General features: G+C 35.1%; 1 protein-coding gene across 1 annotated transcript in view; it reads right to left on the bottom strand.

Annotated features, from left to right (window-relative positions):
- LOC135842355 (uncharacterized) overlaps window positions 1–27,838 on the bottom strand; it is a 380,985-nt gene that overhangs the window by 54,602 nt on the left and 298,545 nt on the right. Inside the window, exons 4-5 of the mRNA XM_065359776.1 lie at window positions 27,244–27,384; window positions 21,963–22,165 (exon numbers count right to left, since the gene is read on the bottom strand). Of these exons, the coding sequence (XP_065215848.1) occupies window positions 21,963–22,165; window positions 27,244–27,384 (344 nt within the window). The remainder of the gene's footprint in view (window positions 1–21,962; window positions 22,166–27,243; window positions 27,385–27,838) is intronic.

Below are 27,838 nucleotides of genomic sequence, written 5' to 3'. Positions count from 1 at the left end.
GAAAGGTGTGAAAATGGTGGACCAGAGCGATTTTTTGAAAATTTGATTCGCTTGTCTCGATAAAAACCCGAAAAAACAGAGCATGAATACGCAAAGTACATAATATGGGAAATATTATCAAGTAGGCTTGAAATGACAGAAACAAGAATTGAAAGGAACACAGATGCTTTTAACAGCACATAAGTTCAGATAATCTACAATCCACCCATCAAATCTGTTTATCACTCCGTGGATATTCTTTCTCGATATTTGTCACCAAATAGTTACATCCTACAAAGGTTAGCAGTACGATTGTTTTTCTGCAGAAATATCGAAATAGGTTTTATCGAGAAAGAATATCCACGGAGTGATAAACAGATTTGATGGGTGGATTGTAGATTATCTGAACTTATGTGCTGTTAAAAGCATCTGTGTTCCTTTCAATTCTTGTTTCTGTCATTTCAAGCCTACTTGATAATATTTCCCATATTATGTACTTTGCGTATTCATGCTCTGTTTTTTCGGGTTTTTATCGAGACAAGCGAATCAAATTTTCAAAAAATCGCTCTGGTCCACCATTTTCACACCTTTCATGATTTCATTTTGTGAAGGGTCTACCATCAATATGTTTATCCAAAAATGGAGCATGGGTCCAATTTTTTTATCCCAACTTTTTTGAAAATTTGCCCCCCAAAAAGGGGTGGGGTGTTCATTGGGGATATGCTTTCACTCATTCAGTACACCTAATGATACTATATCATTCAGTTCCATGATTGACCTCATTGGGGTTTTTGCTTTCTCGGTTTTCAAGGAAAATTAAATAAATTGGTACGGCTTTTACGAGACGGCTTTAAGGGACTGGGGGGCAAACTGTGGGTTAAAGTGATGTTTGTGATGATCTAATTCAGGAAATTGAAAGCATTTTCACACAACATCTCAGGATTAGCCTGGGTCTTTAAGGGTTAACTTTTTAAATAATTGACACTGTTGGCCAACTTTTCCAGAAACTGGCACTTTTTGAACATTTTTCAACTACTTTTTGAATAATTGACACATTTCGTCAACTTTTCCAAAGACTGACACTTTTCATCTACTTTTCAAAAATCATCATTTTTGGCATGTTTGCAAAACAATGACACTTTTTGACAACTTTGCTAAAAATTGGCATTTTTTGTCATCTTTGCAAAAAATTGAAACTTTTTGACAACTTTTCGAGAAATTGGGTTTTTTGTCAACTTTTTGAAAATTTACATATTTTTTACAAAGGCAAATTTGGCAACAAAAAAACAAAAAAGAGTAGAACCTCGAGCAAAAGTTGCTATAAAGCAAGGATTTTTTTTGGGAAATTTCGAAACAAAAATACTTTTTAAATAGATACGACAAAAATCAATTCTTTTTGAATGTTTGGGGTGGATGAAAGAGTACAAAAAATTATGGACTTACAACATTGAAGAATTAGCTTGCCCTCCCCTTTCATCCAAAAAGTGACCAAAAAAGACCTGCGCATAGATAATGTGATGCAGACAGCTGTAAAGCTCAAAACCAAACTGATTCGACATGGATTATGACTTATAATTAATTAATTTATTTGGACAGGTACCAAACTAACTTATTTAGAAACGTAGGTACCTATCTATTAATTAAGAAAAAAATTGATCCATTTATTCTCTTGCTTGAAAAATTTCACTTACATTTTTTTTTAACCAAAAAAAGGTAATTTAAATCTAAAAACTTCTCAATGTATCTAAGTACGTTTATCTTCCGTTGTTTAAACATTGTATAAAGAGTAATTGCACGGTAATGAGATAATTTACGAGAACAAATGCGCAAATAATAGCGCCAAATTACCGTCGTAATGACACGATAGCGAATAGAAACGTATATCTACCCGGTAATATTAAAAATTTAAAACCCATAAAAAGGTTACGATGGTAAAATGTCGTTTTATATGGCAATAAATTAGTACACTTTTTTCTCAATGTTTTTCGAATCAGACGTTTCCTAAACAACATTTACTTTGTATTTTTTGCTTTTAACCTTATAAAAAAATCATTTTTCGACGACTGTTTTCGTGAAATTAATTCAAATCGCAATAGGAGAATATACAGGATAAGCTTTTGACAAAAATTGAAAATCCTTTTGACAATAGAGGAACTGCTACGTCATTTATCAATATGATATTTATACAAGCAGGTAATTTATTTTCACTTTGTGAGAAAAATTAATTAATAAACTTTTTACGTTCGTTGAGGAAATTCAATTATGTTGCGATTTTGAGCAAAACAAAGCAGGCTGTTGATTTTAAAATATTAAAGGTCAAGAAAGTTAGTCAAGCAGAGTGTTTAGTAACTTGGCGAGATTATAATTAAGTATCGTTGATGTAATTAAAATGGATAGAAAACGTGTACGATGTTTTTAGCGTCGCACGTCGCAACGTTTTTCTTTTTGTTTTTAATTTTCTCTTTTATTTTAATCGTTTTAAATACAATGGAATTACGCGTTAATTTGAAAAACTCAAGATTACTTTTTGAAGGATTTTTTTTTCACATTCGTTTAGAATTTTTTGCCCAATGGTTTAGTACCTATGCGAAAAAGTTTTGAATAATTTTTCAAAACTAATTTTTACTTTTGTAGTAATGAATAAAGGTTTTTAACTTTTCACACGTTCCCATCGCGAAAATAGAAGTAAAAATCAGACAATTGTTTTACACGAGCGTTTATTTTTAATAAAAAAGTAAGCTTTTGTTGACTTTTGTAATGAATACTTTTTCACGACAACAGCATTCTATACATAAACGTTAACAAAAGACCAGACTCGTTTAACGAGCAATTTGATCCGTGTACAAATGATACTGTAAAGGGTATAAAATACTTTAATAAATTCTTATTGTCGGCGGCTGCGGCTGTTTTGAAATACTTAAACCATGAAACACACAGGCTATTGGAAAATATCGTTGTCGTTATTTCGTACGTTGATTGCTGTTGTGAGGCAAAAGCTATGTAATTTTTTTAAACATGGAGAAAATTTGTCGACCAGAAAATGTATCGGTTTTAGAGAATGGGCAGACGAGATAATCAATGTCGTATTTATTTTAATTTCAATGTCTACTACACAGCAGAGAAATATATCTTCGCTTTGTGAACTTGACCAACTTGATGTTGGAAGTGTACTTTGTGTGTGGGAAGTTGTGTTTGATTTGGTTAAACATAATTTCGCAAGTTCTTTGTCTCGTATACTCGTAGTTGATCAATCTGCCTCCAAATACGTAATCTTATGAACCCTTCTCAGTTGACTGTCTCATGCCATGCCACGTGCACTGCACATGAAATTTATTCAGGATGTTCTAATGCACCTAATAAAATTACCAAAAAAAAACATTTTTTTTCTTCAAAATTTAGAAAAATTTTGTCGCATCATTATTGAACATGCATTAGCTACTTTCATTTCAACAAAACACTTGCACTGAACCCCCCCCCCCCCTCATCACAGATAAATCACACCCAGAAAACACCTTATTTTTGAGAAAAAAATCACCATAAACTTTAGCTCAGTTTCTCTGAATCTTCTCATTTTTAGCAATCCATCTGAGCCGAGAACTTTGCTACGCCAAAGTGAAAAGCTTGTTTATCGGGTCGGTTTGATCAAACGACAACGCTTTTTAACCGTCTGCGTTTCAAAAACAATGAAAAATCGTCACCGAGTGGACGATAAATTGGCGTTAAACGCGCATTCATGCTTCGTAAGCAGTCGCACGCCATCAACGTTAAAAACTGTGCACAGAGCGAAAGATTTCCAATTCTGATAATGTTTTTTTTTGTTTTTTCGAAAAAAAAGGGCCAATCCCGGAGGAATGCTGATTATCGGCGAAGGGACAGTATCTCTTCCGTCCGCGATAACGGAAGCATTCGTTCATCACTTACTGTGGAAATGTCACCACCTCGATGCTCACATAAATTACTCTGTGTAGAAGACAATACACCCTTTCGTCATTAATCTCTATTCAACGACGTCGGGGACCTCGTCTTAATTCGCAATAGTGAATTCCCCTTTGGAAAGGAAACATTTCATCATCACCGTAGTATGTATGTAGAAGGTAGGTACTGAATGTATACAGGGTGATCCTCGCATGCGAAATGTGGAATATTAAAATCGCGAATTCTCATCAGGTATAGTAAAAATCATTCCAATTCGAGTTCTATTAGTTTCAGTTTCAGTTCTATTATTTTTATATCTATGCTTTTGTTTCTGTTTTACATTTTTTTTTCAGTTCCATTCTTAATTTCCAATCCTACCTACAGTTGAAACCTGCTTTCGCTACAAACTGAAAAAAAAAATTATTAATTTTGATGAAGAAACTGAAATTGGAACTTGTCTTGCTGTAGAATAAAAAAATAAAATAAAATGTAAATATTTTGTTCAGGAAATAATTCCATAAGAAGCCATTAAAAATTCCAACCAGGGGAGAGGGTTGCATAGAACTAAAAACTGGAACAAAAACTGACCTTGGGACAACAAAATAGAACTGAAGTTGAAACTGAAGAAGAAAGAAATTAAACTAAAACTGAAAATAGAACTAAAATTAGGTAGCTATTTCAGAATTCCATACTGCTCTTTCCCTCTCCATTAAGATTTAAAGAATGACAGTAAGGGACTCATAATCGAAACAGAAAGATATTACATGTTGTGAACTCCAACAATTGATAAGTTTCCCAAATTTTCCACGGATCCGGCCCGGAGTACCAAAAAGTAGCGTTTTTTGGATGTAAATTGATGAGTAAAATAGTTACATGTTTTTAATTAGGGTGGCTCATATTCCTAATCCTATTAGGAGAAAATTTTTTGTGATTTTTTTCACTCCTCCTACCCTTTCAAGTTGTTGATTTTCAATTTAAACGATTGCTGAATTTTTAGCCTTCTTTTAAAAATAGTTCAATAAAAATGTCGGTAAAAAATGGTTTAAAATTATTTATGTGTCAACATTTTTCTGAAAAACCTATTTTTCAAGAAAAAATGTTCCAGAGTTCTAAAGCACTGATCTCCTTGCTCAAAAAAATCCCCAAAGTTGTACCTACATTTTTTTTTTTTTTAAATTAAAAGTTATAAAAACTTTTTAAAATGTCTACTTGAAAAAAATTATTTTGTAATACTTTTTTCCCTTCATTTTTGGGTCAAAATTCTTCTGAAACTCGCCTTTTTCAAAAAAATCTCCTTCCTCCGAAAACGTTTTAATTTTTTTTTATTCTTTCATAATTTTTTTCAAATAATTCACCCTTTTCTTTCAAGAAAAAAATTCCCACAATTCTCAAGCAATGTTGGTTTTTTCCTACGAAGTCTTCTAAAATTGAAAAAAATGAGACTTGTGTCTGGAGCCATTTGAGGTCATTGACTCGTCAATATGGCTTCTCAAGGTCGACTGTATGCCTGTCTAGTGTTTTATGAGACCATTGACCCGTCTGCTTGGCCTCTCAAGGTCATCAACCTGTTTCTTTGCCTTCTCAAGATCGTCGTTTGTCAGCCTGTCTAGCCTTTCAAGGTTGTTTGGTGTCTGTCTCTCCTCTCGAGGTCATTGACCCGTCTACTTTGCTTCTCACAATCGTATTGTCTTCTTGTCGGAGCTCTCAAGGTTATTGACCCGTTTATCTGGATTCTCAAGGTCATTTTTCTTCCTGTCTGACATCTCAAAGTCATTGACCCATTTGAAAATCTGAATGCCTGGCTTCTCGAGGCCAATGATCTGTCCGTCTGGCTTCTCAAAGTTGTCTTTCTTCCTGCCTGACATCTCAAGGTCATGGACCCGCCTGTCTGACTTTCTAGGATCCTGGCGTGTCTGCCTGTCTGGCATCCTAAGGTCATTGATTCATATGTCTCGCTTCTCAAGATCGTTTGTGTTCCTGTCAAGGCTCTCAAGGTCATTGACCCGTCAATCAGTATTTCCAAGGTCATTGACAGGTCAGTCCCATACCACAAGGTCATTGACCCATCTGCTGGTATACATGTCGGGCCTCTCAAGGTCATTGAACTGTCTATGTGGCTTCTCAAAATTGTCTTTCTTCCTGTCTGACCTCTCAAGGTCATTGACCTGCCTGTCTGACTTCCTAGGATCGTAGCATATCTGCCTGTCTGTCCTCCTAAGGTCATTGACCCATATGTTTGGCTTCTCAAGATCGTTTGTCTTCCTGTCAATGCTCTCAAGGTCACTGACCCATCTATCAGTATTTCCAAGGTCATTGACAGGTCTGTCCGATACCACAAGGTCATTGACCCATCTGCCTGAATGCATGCCTGGTCTCTCAGGGTCATTGAACTGTCTGTCTGGCTTCTCGAACTCGTCTTTCTTCCTGTTTGACCTCTCAAGGTCATTGACCGGTTCCTGTCGGAGATCTCAAGGTTATTGACATGTTTATCTGGATTCTCTATGTTATTATCCTTCATGTCTGTCATATCAAGGTCATTGACCCATCTGGCCTACTGCATGCCCAGCCTCTCAAGGTGATTGATCGGTCTGTCTGACTTCTCAAAGTCATCTTCCTTCCTGTCTGACCTCTCTAGGTCATTGACACATCTGTCTGACCCTCTAAGATCATAGCATGTTCGCCTGTCTGGCCTCCTAAGGTCATTGACTCATCTGTCTGGCTTCTCAAGATCGTTTGTCTTTCTTTCAGTGCTCGCCAGGCCATTGACCCGTCTATCTGAATGTCCTAGGTCATTGGCCTGTCTGTATAATATTTCAAGGTCATTGACCTGTCTGTCTGACTTCTCAAAGTCGTCTTCCTTCCTGTTTGACCTCTCAAAGTCATTGATCCGTCTGTCTGACTTCCTAAGATCACACCATGTCTACTTGTCGGGCCTCCTAAGGTCATTGACCCATCTGTCCAGCTTCTCGAGAAAGTAGATAACAAATTTCAAAAGTCACTTGGTAATTTTTTTTCACATTTTCAAAAGTCTAACACAACGAACTTGAACCCAATTTTTTCAAAGTTGTAAAAAAAAAATAAAAAATACTAGGGGGCTACGCCCCCTGGCCGCTTCGCGGCCCAACCCCCATGCGAGTTCCGAGGGCGAAACCCCCTAAATACTAAGCATGAAATTTAAAAAAAAATAGTAATCCAAAAAACGCACTTTTCATGTGAAAAAAATTTTGCAAAAAAAAATTGGAAAAGTAATTTCCTCTTCCTAAAAATTACCTAAAAATCTCGTTTTTTGCATTAAAAATATCAATGACTAAAATTTTTGAATTTTTCTACCTACACTCCTACAGCTTTTGAAATGGGCATTATTTCTGAAGATTCCTTCATTTTGGTCTCTGAATTAAGAAAATTTTGCAGTAAATCGTTTGTGATTTTCCCTACCACTAAATCTTATCGATGCTTCTCCCCCTCCCCCATTAAAAATAGGGCTTTCAACTGAAGTGTACGTTGCTTCCATTAAAAATGATTTTCGAATCCAAAATTCCACTTTTCTGGAATCAAAGCTCGAAACCACTGAAAGCTAAAGCTCATACGTAAGCATACTCCACCTGCAAACTTGCCCATTATTTTAGCGGTTAAAAATCAATATTTTGCCCAATAATAATCAAAAATTCGTGCTTTCCTTCATAAACAGTCAGTTTCGCTTTTCGCTTAAAATTGTAAAAATTCTCAGTGTTTTTTACAAAAAATTCTCAGTTTTTTACAAAAATTTTCAAAAAGTTTTATTTTTTTCAAAAAAATTGTCCAAAAGTCTTCCCTATTGCTGAAAATTCTAGCTTTTTTGCAGTTGAAAAGTCACGATTTTCAATGTAAAATTGCCATAAGTTTCAAAGTGAAAAATCTCACTTTTTGGAAAAAAATTCCGAAAAGGTGTACTTAATTTCTAATTCTAAAAAATTGTTCATTTTTACTAAAATTATCTAATTTTCAACTTTAAAATTTTTTTTCTTCAAAATTAACTAAAAACCAAGCTTGGGTAAGTATTTTGCCAGAAATTGCCAAAGTATCTTTTCTTGCCAATAGGTAATTCTCACAAAGTTCTTTTTGCTAAAATTGTCAAAATCCTGCTGTTTGTCAAAAATTGTAAAAAAATCCTCGCTTTTTAACGAAGTTTCTAAACATACAAAATTTTTTTTCTTCAAAATTAACTAAAGCCAAGCTTGGGTAAGTATTTTGCCAGAAATTGCCAAAGTATCTTTTTTTGCCAATAGGTAATTCTCAGTTTTTTCAGAAAATTTCGAATTTTTTATTTTTTTAAAAAAAATTGTTCAAAGATAGTTAGAAGGATTTACTAATTGCCCCCTTTTTGGGCTTATATCGAGGTTAAGGTGGATATATGAATGCTAAAATTGACATTAGCGACCCTAAAAACCCCTATTTCGATACCCACATTGAATTTTTCGAAATTGGACGTTTTGTACCCTCTCCCCAAATTGAGGAAATACATGGCTGCGAAGCCTTAAGTTTTTGTTTACTATTCGATGATAAAGAAAATGCCTAGCAAACTAAAATATTCGGCCGCAAATTGAAGATAAAATTGTTCAAAAAAATGCATTTTTAATTTTTTGGGCTGAAAATGAATAATTTTGAATTTTAAATGTTTCATAACACATCTACATGTGATAAGGAACATTTTTAAAAAAAATTGAGCAAAATCGGTTCAGTAGGAGAGGCTGGCGGACTGTCACCAGATTTAACAAATTCTTTTAATATATATGATGATGATGATGAAGGGTTCCTTTCCAAGTCGGCCTAAGTCCATTTTTTTCGTTTCGAGAAAAACACAAATAAGTGTTTTTCTCGCCCTTCCGCTTCAATAATAAATGATGTGATTATATGGTTGTGAAGCTTGATCTTTCTGCTTTAAAGTACCATATTGGTATTTTTTTAATTTTGCGTATTTTCAGCTCCAGAGCGCGTCAAACAGTCAGAAAAAGTGGACTTAGGCCCATTTGGAATTATCTGATGTTAAAAATTTCGAAAAAGAGCTGAAAAACGCGTTTTTTCAAAAAAAAATTCACGAATCATTAATTTAATACATTTCTGAAACAATTTCATTCGAAGCACCTTCAAATTTCGTCTCTCGAAAATCGTCGAAAAACTTGAAAAAAAAACCGGCACAACCGCACTTGTATACAAATTCTTAAAAAATGTATGATTTAGGCCACTTTGGAATAATCAGCTGTTTTTTCGAGCCGGCAAAACAGCGCTCCTGAGCGAAAAAAGTAACGCCAGGTGTTGGGACAAGGTGATAAAGGTGTTAACCCACCTGTACCAGCAGATGGCGCTGCTAACTCAAAAATGATAAAAATGGACTTAGGCCGACTTGGAAAGGAACCCTTCATATGATGATGATGATTAGATATTCGGGTCTAAGGGAGTTTTTTCCCCTGAAAAATGGGCGATGTTTATAAAAATCCAGAAACAATAAAAATTGAAAAATCAAAAACAAAATCTAAAAATTAATTTTTGCAAAGGGACGTTGTTTTTTATAAAAAGGAGGTCAACTATTTTAAAGGATTCTGACTCTACAAACAATTTTAATTTTTTTGTTTTCCCAATTTTGATTTACTTATTCCAATTTTTTTTCAACTTGGGGTTCCACGCAAGAGAGATCAAAGTTACTTGGGGAACAAAAGAGGGGATCATTTGAGAAGAATTCTGACGCAGAACTAGGGAATTTTCGGATAAAAGGAATTTCCAACTGAGGGGGCTTCCGGCAAAACATCTTCCAGACTCGAGGGAAAATCAAAAGTCGAATACAGAACTTCAGCATAAGAACAACCCAATTTTGAACTTGAATCTTTTTTGGGATCACCCTGTATGCAAAGTAGGTATACAGACATATGTAATGTACACATGCATCGTCATCATGCGAGTTCATTTCATTCTACCCTAATTTGCGTCCACTTCGAACATTTTTTTACTGCGGTTACCCTCTACATGACACTTTATTCATTTAGGTACATTAATCCTCCAAAAAAAAAACTTGATAAACAAACGCAACCCCATCGTGACTCATTTCTTTAATAAACTCGATTAAATTCGAATGGAAAATTTTCGACTAAATTCTCGAATTACACCGAAAATCTAAAGACACGAAATAAATAAATAATAAACGTCTGAAAGAGTAAACAACTGGTATAAAAATACTCGTTCTCTTTAAATATCTATACTACAACTTCACAACCACCTTTTTAGACTTGATTATTTCATTGTATACGATTTTTACGCGTTTTAATTTTTCATCGTGCGATACGACCTATTCCTAGGCAGAAAAACTTGCAAATACAACGTCAATTATTCAACGTTTATACAGCCTGACTCATTACACGTTGGAATATAAGTAGGTATCTGCTATGAAAATATTTAATATTTCATTAGCTCGTGTTTCGCACTACCTACCTATCGTAATATCTACGGAAGGAAAAAAAAACACATAAGTAATTACTCTCGCGATTGAAATTTCACGTAAGATGAAATTTTACGAGTTTTGTTCGAATTTCATACGTACGTACCTACTCTAGGAAAGCACCGAAAATATGAAATTCAACATTGATAAATGTTACCATACCCGCGGGAATTAAATAACTCGGCAATTTGCAACACGCTCGCTAACCGCAGTTTCATTAGATTACCTACGAAAGGGATATGTTATTGTGGTATACAATGCATAGTTTAAGCGTCCCGTCTATTTGTAAAACAATACAACCTGTTTCCTATACGAAATTCGCCCTGTTTCAGTGGGTATTAGTTTTCCTACAATTTTCGAATAAAAAATATAATACCTGCCAACCAATTTGTGTTAATTTCATCTACATACAAATCAAAATGTTTTCAAGTACCTAGATAGATGATTTTTTGAGGGGGGGGGGTCTCGTATCCGGTCGACAAGCCTAAATTAACATGAAAAACTCAATCTAAATCTTAATCTCAATTAGGAATCTAACTGCCTCATTGTCAAGTGTCCCATTTAATTTTCCAGGATTGATTTTTCCTGATAATATCAGCCAACTACCATCTGTGAAGATTGTACTTAGATCGTGTAACTCCGTTCCTCAATCTGTCAAGTGTTTTCCACAGTGCATATTTCAAATATTCTCCGCTTGGTAGGGCTTCCTGTCTAGTTCTTCCCTCAACACCTGCATTCCATATGCGACATCTATCTGTGCTGGGGGTATCTTTTAGTTCTTCAACTGTTTTCATGAAACTGTGTCTAGATCTGAGGCGGGTTTCTGCCAGTTCTTCATATTCATACATAGGATGCAGTGGATTTTTCAGCATCTTTGTCTTCTCTACCATGGATGCAACTTCACGTCTCACTGCTGGTGGGGCAATTCCACTCAACTCATATAGGTTATTCAATGGTGTTGGGCGTAAGCACACTGTCATCAATCTACATGCTTCGTCAAAGGGTATATCAACTTTACTTGCATGTGCTGAACAACTCCAAACAGGGCAGGCATACACTCCCCACTAAATAGCACAGCCCTAGTTGACCAAATGCTAGCAAATTTTATGCTAGCGCGAATGGTGCTGGTATTTGAGACACTTTTTTAAAAAAATGCTAGCAAATCAGTTGTGATTAGGTCGCATTAGCGTAGCAGAATTGCGCACAAACAGCTAGCGTGTAGCTGGCATAAAGCTAGCAAAAAGCTAGTATTTTGTTAGCACTTTGCTCTGCGATTCTGCTACGTACATGCGACTAAATCGCGACTGATTTGCTAGCATTTTTTTAAAAAAGTGTCTCATATTTCGGCAAAATTTACGCTAGCACAAATTATGCTAGCGTGAAGCTAGCAGTTTGCTAGCGTAGAAAAATGTTGATCAGTAAAGTAATTAATATTATTTAATTTTAAAAAATACTGAGTGTTTACGTTCAATAGGTGGTAGTTTTCCAGGAAATTCCAAAAATAGGCGACTGGCCCGGTATGCTATCTCAGAGCTAGCATAACACTAGCATCTTGGGATAGTGTAAGATGAGTGATGTCACTCTTCTTACTTTTCAACATGATACCACCTTGAGCTTATATTCAACTTGATGACATACTTTATCTAAGAGTAGCAAAGTATACCATGAGGGAGATCGACGCTAGCAATTTGCTAGCATTATGCTAGCGCTTAGGTTGATTTGAACAACATTTTAGTCCGGCATATGACAATGGGAGTAATTGCACCCCCCCCCCCCCGCCGATCCTTCGGGACAACTTTTTTCTTAAAAGGAAAATCCTAAGGAACATTTTAAAGCAAACTTGCCCAAAAAAAAAGTTGGCCTTACTTACAAAATGGCGGCCATTTTGATTGACAGGTCAGCCAAAATAGCAGATTTTGCGTTTCAACATATGACTTGCACGAAATTTTTCAAACCTTACAAACGTAGATTAAAAGATCATGCAAAAATTCATCACTTGTCAAAATTTTAAGTGCTTAAGTACGTTTTTCGATTTTTGGTGAATTTTTGAAAATCCAATTTAGGCCAAGAATGAGGGAAAAAATCAAAATTTTACCAAATTGACCAATAGAAAACTGAAATTTGGGATATACTCTATTTTCGACATGCCAAATCGATGAGAAACGGTTGCAACATGTTTTGAGCAGTTCTGGAGCCTCCAGCAGATTTTTAAAACTCGAAATTCCCACAAAATTTCATCAAAATTGAAGTTGTAAAGCTCAAATTTATTCTGAAAACTAATTTCAATACGCTACGAAGTACTGCAGGTGACTTTCAAGTCGTTTTGGAGCCTCCAGCGACTCTTTGAAAATTCGTGAAGCCTCCAGCAGATTTTTGAAATTTTAAATTTTTACAAAATTTCATCAAACTGAGATGGAGAGTCGAAATTCGTTCTGCAAGCTAATTTCAATACGCTACGAAGTCGACTGCTGGTGGATTTCAAATCGTTTTGGAGTCTCCAGCGACTTTTCGAAAGGTTGTATGGCGTTTTTTGGAAAATTGGAATTTCCTAAAAGTAGCTGGAAGCTTCAAAACCATTTGAAACCACCATGTAGACTGCGAAGTAAATTTCAGCTTGCCAACTCCATTTAATAAATTAATGTTGTGGGAATTTCAAGTTTCAAAAATCTACTAGAGGCTCCAGTAATTTTCAAAAAGTGAATATTGCTTGAACTTTCTTAGCATAGAATTGCAAGCAAGCAAGTATCCGCCAGTGATACGCTAGCATCAGGCGAGCATGTATGAAGTGAAGTAAAAGCTAGCTGAGATATGCAAGAATATTGCTTGAACTGTCCTAGCATAGAATTGCGAGCAAGTATCCGCCAGTAATACGCTAGCATAAGGCGAGCAAGTTAAAGTGAAGTAAAAGCTAGCTGAGAGTCGCTAGAAAACAGCTCGAAAATTGCTAGAATTGAATTTGCTAGCGAAAAACTGCAAGAAAATCGCTTACTTTTAGCGAGACAATTAATGCTGGCCACAATAAGCGAGTAAATTGCTAGCAACTTATCAAAACGCGAGTAAAACGCTAGCTTTTCGCTAGCACGTGGTCAACTGGGGCAGTGCCAGTGCAGATACTCTCATAACTTGGGGTTTAGGTCCCCAACTGCTGCCTACAAGTTTGCAAATTATATTTGTTCTGGCTGTAACTTTAATTTTAGTTGCCTCACAGAGCCTTTTGTAGGTCAAGGACCTATCTAGGGGTACACCCAGGTATTTGGGGTTATCTGCATGTTTCAGATCTGTTCCATCCCATCGAATATTCAATTGTCGCTTTGCTTCACGATTATTTCTGAGATGAAAAAAGCATGTCTCTATCTTTGTTGGATTTGGTTTGAGGTGGTTATCTTTATAGTATGTGTTCAGTTCTTCTCCCAGTTGGATGAAAATCTGCCCTTCTGCCAATAAATACGTGGTAAAGAGCAGTTTAATTGGTGTTTTATTCTGCAACACAACTTTAAACTGCTGCCATGCAGCAGATTTTACAGTTTTCAAAATCGCGCTTCATTTTGTAACGTATTTTTATCGCGTAAAGCTGCTATGCTTCTAAATTATGTGTCGTATTTTTGTGTGTTGAAAAAACCAGCCACAAAATACGCTACTTACACAAATATTTCGTAGCGTATTTATTCGCATATTTGCTGAAAAACTTGTGTAAATGTGGTATTTTGGGCGTGTGTTTTAGCTTAGTATATAAATATTTATTCACTTCTACCAAGTTATCTGGTGGAGTAGGTAGCAAGGATTCAGCTTACAGATCCGGGGACTTGAGTTCAATCCCCCACTAGTGCTGAAAATTTTTTCAAGAATATTGATCAATGGCAGATTTTTAAGCTTAAATAAAATACGCACCAATTAATGGGCAGAAAAAGCTATGGCGTGAAGTGTTAAATTTCCTGCCGCGTTTTTATGTCGCGTAAGAGCAGATTTTCACCCAACTGGGCTATAGCCTAGTTCAGTATGTCCTCCACATCCGCAAACATATCATGTTGGGCAGTTCCTGCACAACAATTGTAGACGTCGACATTTACACCAACTATGTTTTTTTCCTACATATGATGGAAAAGTGATCAATTAATTATTTAGTAGGAATCTTCTGTCCATACAAACGCCAGGTAAATGAAAATTTTCGAAATTTTCTCATTATTTCTGATACCTCGACATGCCATCTCGACATGTAGATGTAAAATTCAATGCTCGAAATTTACATCTACAACTATGTCGACCAATTTTTCAGAATTAAAAATTCTGTTTTAGTGTTTAAAATTTTAGTAAACATTCAAAAATATGATCTTGTTCAAAGTGGAAAACAAATTTTTTAGGGAATTGATGAAATTATTTACTTTTCCGCAGTTTGGAGATGTAGATGATACATATGATGTTGATATTGTGGATGTATTTGTTGATGTCGAATTTCACATCAACATTAACATGGACATGCCGACATGAAAATGGATTAGTTTAGTACTCGCAGATAAAGTATTGCACCATCTTTGATATAAGGGATTTCTGTTGAACTTCTTGATTATACAGACTTTTCATCTGTACTTCTTTGGAAGTGGACTTTGCATTGATACTGTTTTCAGCACTAGCAATAGCCACATCAGAGGAAATAATTTTTGGGGAAAAAAGTAAACATTTTTAAACTCATATTCTATAACTTAAGGAAGCAGGAGGTCGACATAAATTTTGATGTGAATGTCGATCCATCCACATCCGTCACTTTTGGATGCCCCATGTCGATGTGAATTTCGACCCTATGTGGAGCCAATTGTCGACACGAATGTAGATCAACATCAGTCGACAATTACATCGACAATTAGCTCGACACAGGGTCGAAATTCACATCGACATGTGGCATCCAAAAGTGACAGATGTGGATGGATCGACATTCACATCAAAATTAGCATGGTCATTGTTTAACGGGTTAGTGCAAGATCATCTGCATACAGAAAGTGGTTAGTATCTGGTCCAATTGGTTGGTCATTGGTGTAAATGTTGAAGAGAATTGATGACAAAACACTGCCCTGGGGCAATCCGTTCTTTTACTGTCTCCAGGTGATGTTTTTACCACTGAGCGTCACATAGAATCTTCTGTCCTTCATCAACATAGTGACTATCTGTTTGAATTTAAAATCCTTTTGTAAGTTGGTACACCATATACTGGAGTAGTCAATGGCACACTGTGTCAATAGCTGCTGTGAGGTCGACAAACAATACTCCAGTGACTTTCTTCTTTTCAAAACCATCTTCAATGTGCTGTGTTAAGTGTAGTATCTGGCAAGTGCATGATTTTCCTGGTCTAAATCCAGCCTGCTGTCTGATCAGCCCCTTGTCTATACAGTCAGCCATGCGATTTAAAATGACTCTTTCAAAAATCTTGTGTAGGTGACACAACAGGGATATAGGTCTGTAACTCTTTGGGTCATTTGCATCTTTGCCTGGTTTCTGTAATACAATAACATGTGAGGGGGGGGGTGGGTGAAGACGTGAGGCATCAAAATGAAATTTTTGAGTCGATTTTTTCAAATTTCAGTCTCACCCTCTGCTTCCCTCCCCCCCACGACACATCACTTCTTCACGCTTCCTCATTCTTCACAAAAATCAAGCCCAAACTAGACTTCGAAAATTATTTCGATCAGTTCGAAATTCCCCAATAAAAATAATTCCATTTCACGTTCGCATCAGTCACGATTCATTCAACTGCTTCTTCGGACACTTGTTGAAATATAAACGAGAGAGCAACACAAATGAATGAGAAAAAAAAACGCCAAGAAGAGAATACGCCCAACTTTCAAGTCGGTATCAAACTGTTGAAACTTGAAAAGTCTCGAATTCGCTATTCTTTAAAATTCACACCATTTCTAAAACCGACTCTAGAGACCATAAAATCATGTTTGTAAAATTCAAAGCCAATTTTCTCCGCAATAAGCGGTCGTCGTAGTAAAATGGAACGGAAAGATTCTCCGTTAGAATTGTAAGTTAAAACTTCAAACGTTTAAACTTTTTTCTCTTTTAAAAAGTTCCGACAAACGTCTAGAATTTTAAATAAGATATACCAACATGAGCTGAGAGAGAGAGCTGTGCTCGGTGTTTTTAAAAACTCTCGAGCTATAGCTGCGTTGTATGACACGAGCTCGAACACGTTTCTGAAGAACATCGGGTATAAAAATTAATTAACTGGAGCATTTTAGTTGCATTTCATATTGTCATCTAGTAATTTAATCAACGCCAGATTATACTATACGTATACCAAGGCAAGGCAGCACAGCAAATACTAAAACTAAGTTTTCTGCGACTCTCCCTCTCTCTCCTGTCTTGTGTACGAATAAGCTCGAAGCTCGAAGCATTGTGCGGTTCTCTTCGATAAACAGGGCACGAATGAACGATTAATTTAAACGAGAAAAATATTAGCGCCGGAAATCTCCCCGGAGAGGGCGACGTTTTTATTAAAATCTAAATATAAACACACGAAAAGCACCTAGATAACGTTCTCAAGACGGTATTTACATCCATCGTCGAAGTGAACTCGGAGTAGGTAATCCTATACAAAATACGAGACCCTACATCAGTTCAAATTCAGCTCTAATTCCGCACTACCTCACGATGAAATAACATAACTCCTCGTCAAAAGCTACAAACTAGGCAATTACCTAAATATTTTGACACTAATTTCTACCAAACTGGTTATACTGCTTAAACTTCTCGAATGATAACGTTGCCCCAAATACAACTTCACTTTTGCTCGACTTCTTAATTATAACGTTTGTTGTTAATTACACTTAAGTTAGAGGAGCTAAACAGTAGCTGCAATAAAATGCAAATAGTGGAAAATTAAATAAAAACCGCTATTAATATACAAAGCACGTTTCGTCCAATCTAATTTGAAAATTATCTACCGAATTTTCGTTTTTTTTTCACTCTAAATTAGCCAAAAGATCGTACTTTTTTTTCCATCCAAAGGAGGAAAAAAAATAAACATTAGTCGTAACTGTTGATTTTTCGCTGGCAACTTTCTCAGAGGAGCGTAGAAAAAAAGAGCACATCAAAAAGTTATCATCGAAACGTCGTCTGAATTTAAACACACCCGAAGATAAAATTACTAGCTGGTCTCAATTTAGCAAATTTGGAAAAAATTACTTCGATCTCGAGTCGCGAAATACTTCTGTATTCAATAAGCTCGCAAAATATTACCTGGTGAAAAAGCCAAAGCTGAAGTTATCGAGCTTCATCGACGAACGAGAGAGTAAATGACTGTAATGAAAAAGTTGCTCTAAGAAATTACACTATTGTTTTTTCTCGTTCAATTTACAGCTTTCGTTGATGAAATATAGTACACAAGTGCATGTGTAGGTAGGTAGTAAATACACAACGTTAAAGTTATGAACTTCTATATACTGAGTACCTATACACGAGTATGGTCCTATGTGTAAGTGGGTTATCGTATCGGATACGCGAATTAACGTCCAACCCGAATGAAAAAGTATCGAAGAAAATGAAAACACAGAAAATTTACCAGATGATATATCATTACAGCGAAATGCTATATGGTAGTTTTTCGATAAGAAAGTTAAATCAACTAAAGTAATAGGTACTATCCATATAGTGGAAAATGAAAATCATGTGGTCTCGAGGATGATATTGGATACAGCTTCATATATCGAAATGGTTATTACGAGTATATCGAACGTGTGATAAAAATGGTCACATAAAATACTCGCTTTTTCATTTCACCCCGTTATACGAGTATTCACTTCTACTCGACGAAAAGCTATAGATGTTTTTTCACTTTTTCATTTTTTTATCTTCGGATATTCGCGTATCGAGCTATAATTTTTAGTTCGCCGAAATTGCTTGATTCGTAACTACCTGTAGTGTAAATTACACTGAGACGTCAGGTGATTGGGAGGGGGGGTGAGAATATTTCAACAGATGGATTTTTTCGCCCATTTCGTACATGTGCACAAAATTTGCTAAAAGTAATGTAAAGGAATGGGATTGAACTCGGATTTCGAGTTGAAAAACCCCATCACATGTGGTCGATTATCGTGATGATTTACGATGTAAGAAAACAATCGTTATTTTTGTTTGGTTGGAATTTTGCGTAGGTAGTCACTGGCGAGGTATATTTCTAGCCTTGGGGAGTTCATAAAGTGTTTTGGGCAGTACTAAACTGAAAAGGATGCAATCAAACCACTTCCACCCTCTACAAATTTGGCTAAAATCACCCAAAAGATTGGTTATTTGGTGAAAAACCACCACAAAAAAATTTCAAGTGAACTCCCTCCCGTCCCCTCAACCAATCCAACCTTAGTGATATGGCCGTATGTTCTAAAAATTCAATGCTTTTCCTATCGCAGGAGGGAATGATCCAGAAGTCCGATGACTTTTATGGCAATTTCGGGTAAAAGAAAGCACCATGGCGAAAATCTGACACCGAAAATGAATTCACCGTCTCGAAAAACTCCCATGGCTGAAATTCCCGTTTGGTTTGACCCTAAAATTATTGATAGATTCATTTTTTTGAAGAAAAAAAATGCACTTTGTATTTACGGCAAACTAGTTAGGCAATTTTATTAACGCCCTTGTTGCTCATCAATTCGAACGCCTTGATTTACTGGTGTGGTCCAAACTCGTATCCGATTATTTTTTCCGGTTTTGAAAGTGATTTATTCCTTCAACTCGAGGTCACTGAGTCCAAATCTGGCATCCAATTTGAGAGCCAGCATCTTCCTTTATCAAAAACTGACGATTTTCTCGAAAACTACGCAACGAGGATCGATTTCAACGTCATTTTCTCGTGCTCATGCTACCTCAAATTAGTCAGAAAATGTGCTTGGAGAGGCTATTCCTGGGAGAGAAAATTATTTTGAAGAATTCTGATGCAGAAATGTAAAACAATGGATTGCTGAAGGGATTCTTTGATTTTTTTAGTTGGGTGGTTTCTCGGTTGAATTTAATTTCTCAGTGAATTGTTTGTGGGAGTATGAATTCATTTAAGGGAATCATTCATGAACGAATTGATTAATTTTTTGAAAGAACCATTCACGAACGAATTGATCAATTCTTCAATTTTTATGAATCAATTCATTCGCGAATAATTCACCAAAAATTAAGTAAATTAATCGATTCGTCCGTGAACGAGTTACTTAGACAAATCAATTCATTCGCGAATGATTCACTAAAAAATTTAACTCGTTCGCGAATGATTCACTAACTGTTAATCAGTTCATTCACGAAGCATTCACCAAAAATTATTCAATTTGTTCGTGAGCGATTCGCCAAAAATTAAGTAGGTAAATGAATCGATTCGTTCGCGAACAAGTCATTTATACGAATTAATTTGTTCGCGAATGATTAACTGAAAAAATCAATTCGTTCGTGAACGATTCACCAAAAATTAAGTAAATTGAATTGATTATTAGTTAATGATTCATTCGCGAACGAGTCACTTATAGGAATAAATTCGTTCGCGAATGATTCACCAACTAATAACCAATTCATTCGCGAATGATTCAACAAAAATTATTCAATTCGTTGGTGAACGATTCACCAAAAATTAAACAAATGAATCGATTCGTGCGCGAAACGAGTCACTTATACGCGAACGATTCACTAAAAATTAAGTAAATGGAATTGATTATCAGTTGATGATTCACTCGCGAACGAGTCATTTAGACGAATAAATTCGTTCGCGAATTATTCACTTAAAAATATTCAATTCGTTCGAATTAAGCAAAGGAATCGATTCGTTCGCGAACTAGCCATTTATACGAATCAATTCGTTCGCGAATGATTCACTAAAAAATTCAATTCGTTTATGAACGATTCACCGAAAATTGAGTAAATGGAATTGATTATTAGTTAGTGATTCAGTTGCGAACGAGTCATTTGGACGCATGAATTCGTTCGCGAATTATTCACTAAAAAATATTCAATTTGTTCGAATTAAGGAAATGAATCGATTCGTTCGCGAACGAGTCATTTATATGAATCAAGTCGTTCGCGAATGATTCACCAAAAATTATTCAATTCGTTGGTGAACGATTCACCAAAAATTAAATAAATGAATCTATTCGTTCGCGAGCGAGTCACTTATGCGCGAACGATTCACCAAAAATTAAGTAAATGGAATTGATTATTATCTAGTTGATGATTCATTCGCGAACGAGTCACATATACGAATAAATTCGTTCGCGAATGATTCACCACAAAATATTCAATTCACTCGTGAATGATTCACCGAAAATTGAGTCAATGAATCGATTTGCTTGCGAACGAGTCACTTATACGAATAAATTCGTTCGCGAATGATTCACTAGAAAATTCAATTCGTTCGTGAACGATTCACCAAAAATTAAGTAAATGAATCGATTCGTTCGGGAATGATTCACCAAAAATTATTCAATTCTTTCGCGAATGATTCACTAACTATTAATCAATTCGTTCGTGAGTAATTCATCTAGAAATCAATCAATTTATTCATTCGCCAATCGCGGTTGTGAATGATTCGATTCGATTCGATTCACTTCGCTAGTAAACAACTACGTAGATCAATTCCTATATGAATTTTTTATTTAAAAAAAAAAACAAAAAAAAACGAACCAATCGTAAATTAATTGATCCGTTTTCGAATGATTCACCAAGAATATCAGTCAATTTATTTAATCTCCAATCGTTCGTAAATGATTCGATTCGATTGTAAACAAATCAATAGCTACACAAATGTTTCAAAAAAATCGACTCAATTTGTTCGTAAGAGATTTGTATTTGAAGAAAAGTCGGTCTTCTCACACATAATGCATGAGTGTTTTTTTAACACTGTTTTCGCCAGATTTTCTCAACTTTTTATCCAAGAACCCCCCCTCCACGTGATTCGAACAAATTTTGAAAGGGGAAGTTGGGAACAAAAATGTAGAATAATTTTAAATGTTCAAAAACTATACGTCTTTATTCGTACTTGACGAAAACGTTGAATTGTAGTTAACTTGGTCAGAGCAAGGAAAAGGAAAATGATCTGGCTCGATGAAAGTTCATGAGTCAAGAAGTAAAAATTCATGGCTTTTGGTTATTCTTTGATTTTTCCTGCTTACACAATTTCTTTCCAACTTTTTCCAACTCACTCAATTTTTTGCAAAAATTCACATTTTTTCGCTTGAATTTTTCTATAAAGGGGGGGGGGGGGTAAGACATCCCCCTCTCAACCTCCTTGTTTGGCTTTCCTATGTAAGAATGAGTTGAAAAAATTTCCAAAAAGTCACCCAGTTTTCAGTTTGCATAAAATTTGTATGTGTTTAGGAAGAGGATTAAAAATGTATTTGTACAGCTTCAATAAATTTTTCTTATCAATGCCCCCTAACTTATTAAAATGAAATTATTCATAATTCAACTCTTTTTAAAAATACAGTTTGGTTAAACTGCAGACATTAAATTGTGTTGTTGACAAACTCGTTCTTTTTTTCCTCAACAAAGCTACTCGTATTATCTTTGAAAATTCGATAATCACACAGATTGACGATGTTTTCCCTTTACCTAAATACATAAAATATATCAAAAACCAACTCACCGTAGGATCAACCCTGACGGAAACTATCAGAGCAAAATGTCTTTGAAAGTCAGCAACAGGAAATGCGACTTCTTTAGCCGGAAGCCATAGGTAATAACTAGGTTTGATCCGCCATGCACTTCCTCTATCTGGCACTTTTTCCCAAAGTGAACGCGACGGATGAAAATATTTCTGATTTTCCGTTGCTAAAGGTTCGATGGTGCCTGAAAAAAAAAAAAAAAAATGTTACGAGATAAATTTAAAAAGTAAGCGAACAGTCAAAGATACGAAGTACATACGAACTATACGAAGTACGAGTATATACGTATTTATTCAACAGTGTACGCCTTTGGGGTTTGCTACGAGTAGTATGGGGAAAAATGAAAACCTCCATTATCATTCTATGCAGAAGTTTGTAGTCTGGAATCATAATTTGGTGATACGTTTGTTTGCATTGTTGCGTTTAAATTTCACGTATTACGAACTTTGAATAGGTACTTTTTGAGATGTTAGTGTAGGAGGTATATTTATATGGGATTATTAGATACGGATTGAATAATACGCTTCTTTTGGGTTAGGTAGGTAGTTGTCGTTTTGAGTGGAATGAAAAACCAAAACCTAGAGAAGTATGATCCTATTGCATTATATGTATTGTTGACTTGTAGGGATTTGAAACTCGGCGTTGAAAGGAATACCTAATATGTATTTTTAGACTGAAATGCTATACACAAATATTGAGAATCCCTCATTCAACTCACTGGGGTAGGCAGACAGAAATAAAAAACCACCCCTTCCTCAATCAGATGTATAAAAAATCGAAGTACCTATCTGAAATAATTTTCAAATAATACAGTGCCCACTTTCTTTGAGTAAAATCAACTCATCAATTTTAGCCCCCTCCCTCTCCCCCACCAACATATGGATTATAAAATGGCTCTTATACCATCATATTTGTACTTACTAATATATTTTTGAAAAAAATTGTTCTTTTTTGGCTCGCATATTTGAAAGTTGGTAGTTGGTTCTTGGAAAAAATTCTCTGAAAATATTGGAAAATTGAGTCCCGCTGAGATGTTGGGAAGCCCTGATCCCCAGTTTTCCGAAAATAGGAAACATTCAAAAAATCAAAATATTCACTTTTTATCCTAAAATTCTTACGTTTGATCCATTTTCATCCGAAAAGCCCTGTTTATTGTAGTTTTGACTTCCTCACATCATGAAAAAATTGGAAATTGCCTTTTCATTTTTTTAACATGAATTTTTTTTAATTTATGGATCATTCAAATCGCTGGAAATGTGTACTTATTAAAAAAAGGTCAGCTGAGTAAAAGTATATTTCAATGGATAGGTAATTGTTGAATATGTGCTCCTGTAAATTGCATAAAATATCGTTAAAACATGTTGAACATTGAAATAAAATTACTTTTAAAAACATTGAAATTATTCACCAATAATTGCCAAAAAATGATGGAATTTTAAAATTGTTTTTAAACAGTTTTTCAACTCTTGAAAATAGAAAACTTTTGACCCCCTATCCCTTTCGTGAAATATTTGAAAAATATCTTGTTGTTGCGCAGATGTTTTCTGTCAAAAATGCCAAAGAGTCCCACTTTTTCCCATATTTCCATAAAGCTTTGAAATTTTCCATTCAATTTGAACCTTTTATTAAAATTTCAGAATTATTTTCAATTTTTTTAAAAACTTTTCTCGAAGATGAAAACATGTTTTGCCAGAAAAAATTTTACCTGTAGTCCTTTCCTCCCTCTTTCCTCCCTCCCTCCCTTATAGGAAATGGAAATACCAGTATTTGAAAAAAAAAAACGTGCTTTTGTCTTCCTTTTTTTGTCAAATATGCTGCAATTTTTCTATTTTCAATCAAACTTTGAAATTTTTTATTATTGTTCTTCCTCTTCTCCTCTGTTCCTCCCGTTAAAAGTTGAAATATGTATCCCAAAAAATGGTCTGTTTCTTGTCAACATTCAAAAAAACAATTTTCATGTTGTTTTTTTTTCAATTTTTCAAACCGAACTTAGAATTTTTCAATATAACCATCTTTCTTTAAAATTTTGAAATTGGAAAAAATTTCTATTTCTTCTAACTTCTTCAAAATGAAAATTGTTGACTTGCAAATTTTTCATCTGGGAAAATTTTGACACCTCGTCTCTTCCTTTGAATAGAATTGAAACATTCTAAAAAATGTTCTTCTTTTCTGCTGTTATTTTTGCCAAATTATCAAGTGCTAAAAAAACCTACTTTTTTCCATTTCCGAAATAAAAAATTAAAATTTTCATTTCCTATCCCTGTCCCCCTCTCTTAAAATTCTTGAAATTATTCCAGAAAGCACATTACTTATAGCTCTTTTTGAAAATGAAAAAAATTTGACTTGACAATTTTTGATCTGAAGAAATGTGGACTTCTCTCTCTACTCTCTTAAGAAATGAAAACCTTGAGAAAATGTTTTGATTTTGTTTTAATAAAATTTGAATTTTTTCAGCTCTTTTTTGGGGTACAAAATTTTTTGATCTCGAAAAACATCTACGTCTTCCCCATCCACTTCTAAGTTTAAAAAACAGTAACATTTGAAAAAAATGTCTTGTTTTTGTCCCAATTTTTTTGATCAAAATGACTTAAAAAAATCCTACTTTTTTCGTTTTTAAATAAAACGTTGAAATTTTCCATTTTTTCTCTCATTCTTTTGGAATTTAGGAAATTAAAATTGAAAAAAAAAATAGTTCAATTGTCTTTGAAAATAAAGAAGTTTTGATTTGAAAATTTTTTGATCTGAAAAAATGTTGCCCCCTTTTCCCCTTTCATGCACCTTTTAGAAATTACATTTGAAAAAAAGTTCTGTTTTTCCCTGATTTTGTTGGTGCAAATGACTAAAAATGACTGCTTTCTTCCATTTTTCAATAAAACATTAGAATTTTCTATTTTTTCTGCCATTTTTTTTTTTGAATTTTAAAACTTGTTTTATAAAGATTTCTTGAAAATAAATAATTGAATATTTTCGATGGATCATAACATCTTGAAACAGACATTGATTCCCTCGAACCGAATTTCTTCATTTTCGGTCGTTCTAAGAACTCCAGAGTGATTTCTCCAGAATTTAAAAATATCTCCAGAAAGCATGAAAATCAATTTGGGCAGCTGAAAACGAGTCGTGGTTCATTTTCAACCTGTTTGAGGTGTTTAGCCGCGTTTGAGCAGATTTCCTGGCGAACTTTTTGAGGGTATTTTTCTGACAATATTTAATTATGAGGAAAAAATTCGACTACAACCAGTTCTTCAAATCCAAATTTCAGAATTTCGAGCTATTTTAAAGGCTCTAGCACGATTTTTGATTTCTTCAGAATTTTTGAATTTCTCCAGAATACGTGAAATTTACTTTGGGTTCAAGGGTTGCTAAAAGTCGAGTTTTGGTTTCTCTAATTACATAAATGTACATATTTAACGAGGTAGATAAATCACATTTGTACTAATTGAGATAGATAAGTATGTTAAAATTCTGGAGAAATTGAAAATCGCGAAGGAGGGTCCATAATGACCAGAAATGTAATTTGGTCCAAGAGAAGTGTGGGAATCAATATTATGTAGTTTCTAGACTTGAAAAGGTATGCATTAAAAAATTTCAAAAAAATCGCTAAAAATAATCAATTTGAAATTATTAAAATTTTTGATTATTCGTCAAAAATTGAAAAATGTATGGGTCATTTCATGTCAATTCGACTAAAAAATGTGATTTTGAAAGTTGTTATGTCTTTCCATTTCCCTCGAATTGGGTGGGTGGGTGGGGGGGGGGGGCTTCCATTATTTTCACATTGTCTCAAGGTACTCAACTTCAGCAGCATTCCTTCAAAACTATGATAAGTACTTTGATCAAAACTCATTTCAGAGTTCAAAATGGTAATTGAATTTTGAACTTTTTAAGCGTTTTGAAATTTTCAAAATTTGAAAGTGGGAGCTACCATTTAAAATTTTGAAAAAATTTCCATAGGTGTACCTTTTGATGATTTTTCGAAAAATATTCGAGTTTCAAGACGGGATCTCTTAATAGAGGGGGAGCACCCCCACCCCCAACTTTGGGCGAAACTTTCAAAAAAAATCTGGGGCATGTGATATATCGAATTGTATGTTTTTGGTAACGCTGAATACGAATATGGCGTTGAATTTTTGAGTGGACCCCATCCACGGCTCCCAGCACCTCCCCAAATGGGGTAAAAGTTCAAAATATGTTTTTTTTTCGTGTGACACATCAAATAGTATGTTTATGGTGACGCTGAACACGAATATGACGTCAGATTTTTGGTTGAACCACACCCACGGCCTCCAACAATTTTTGTTGACTTTTACGAATTGGGGGAGGTTCTGGAAGCCATGGGTGAGGTCAATTTGAAAAACTATGGCTATATTCGTGTTCAGCGATATCGAAAACATAATATTTCATGTGTCACACGATTGAAACCATTTTTTTTTCAGGTTTCCCCATTTGAGGAGGTGCTGGGGGCCGTGCATGGGGTCCAATCAAAAATCTAACGTCATATTCGTGTTTAGCGTTACCAAAAACATACAATTCGATATATCACATGCCCCAGATTTGTTTTTGAAAGTTTCGCCCCAAATTAAGGGTGGGGGTGCTCCCCTTCTATCAAGATATCCCATCTTGAAACTTAGATATTTCGAAAAAGCATCAAAAGGTACACCTGTGGATATTTTTTCAGAATTTTAAGTAGTAGCTCCCACTCACAGCGCTATTTTGAAATTTGAACTTTCAATTTAAAAGTTCAACTTTTGAATTTTGAAAATTTCAAAATGCTCAAAAAGTTGGAAATTTAATTACCTTTCGAACTCTGAAATCAGTTTTGATCAAAGTATCATAGTTTTGGAGGAATGTGCTGCTGAAGTTGAGTACCTCGAAACAATGTGAAAATAATGGAAAGCCCTCCACCAACCTTCTGAGGGGGCTGGGACCAAACTGATTGCGGGTTTCTTACTTACTGGGTGGGTAACATTGAAAAAAAAATTGAGCAAAATCGAAAGACATGCTCAAAAACATTGGTCGAATTGACATGGAATGACCCGTATTTCATGAGCTGAAATTTTGGTTATAGTGATTTCAGACCACGTCGTTTCTAAAACCTATAACAACGTTGAAAATCAGAATGGCCGAGCGAACACCTCGAGAACTTCCTCGTGAGCAAAATTACAACACCCAAAAGCCTCAAACCACTTTCTTCTTTTGATATATGGAATAAACCATAAGCTAAAAATTAAATCTAATCCGAAACGTTAGCACAAAACTCACCTTCGCAAGGGAACATATTGCATCGTCTGCGTTCTTTATTATATCCTACGCACGACGACTGCGAACAATACCTCCTCCTTTCCTGCGTTCCTTCGCCACAAGTAGCCGAACACGCTGCCCAATCTGACCAGTCATTCCAACCTGAAAAAAAGCAAAAAAAAAGAAAAAAAATACGTTAAATTATTCTCGAGAACTTCACCCAGAATAAAAGGGCACCTAAACCAAAAGCAAAGCAGAAAAAAAAATAAAACAGGGAGAAAGAGAAGGAATAAAATCTTTGCAACGTTTTGTAAATGGAGTAGGGTAACTACGTAGTGAGAAAAATGCTTTACGTCAAAACACAATAACGAAAATGTAAAAAGAGTATGTGATTGGTGTGAACGTAATATGTGATATTTGAGCGTAAAATCTTGGCTGGAATTCGTTGCGCGGAATGGAATGACGCGTGTAAGAACGCGGTGTTCTTTTCCATCGTCGTTCCAGCCAGAGCCATATATATGTGAAGTTGAATGCATCCGGAAGATGCTTGTATATACTTTTTTATATTAGAGAAATATTTTCTCGCGGCAAATGTAATTTCCAGAATTATCTATCG

This window comes from Planococcus citri, chromosome 4, assembly GCF_950023065.1.
Source record: "Planococcus citri chromosome 4, ihPlaCitr1.1, whole genome shotgun sequence".
In the NCBI taxonomy this organism is placed as follows: domain Eukaryota; kingdom Metazoa; phylum Arthropoda; class Insecta; order Hemiptera; family Pseudococcidae; genus Planococcus; species Planococcus citri.
Note: the sequence above shows the minus strand (reverse complement) of the source record. Positions and strands in the feature narration are given on the sequence as shown.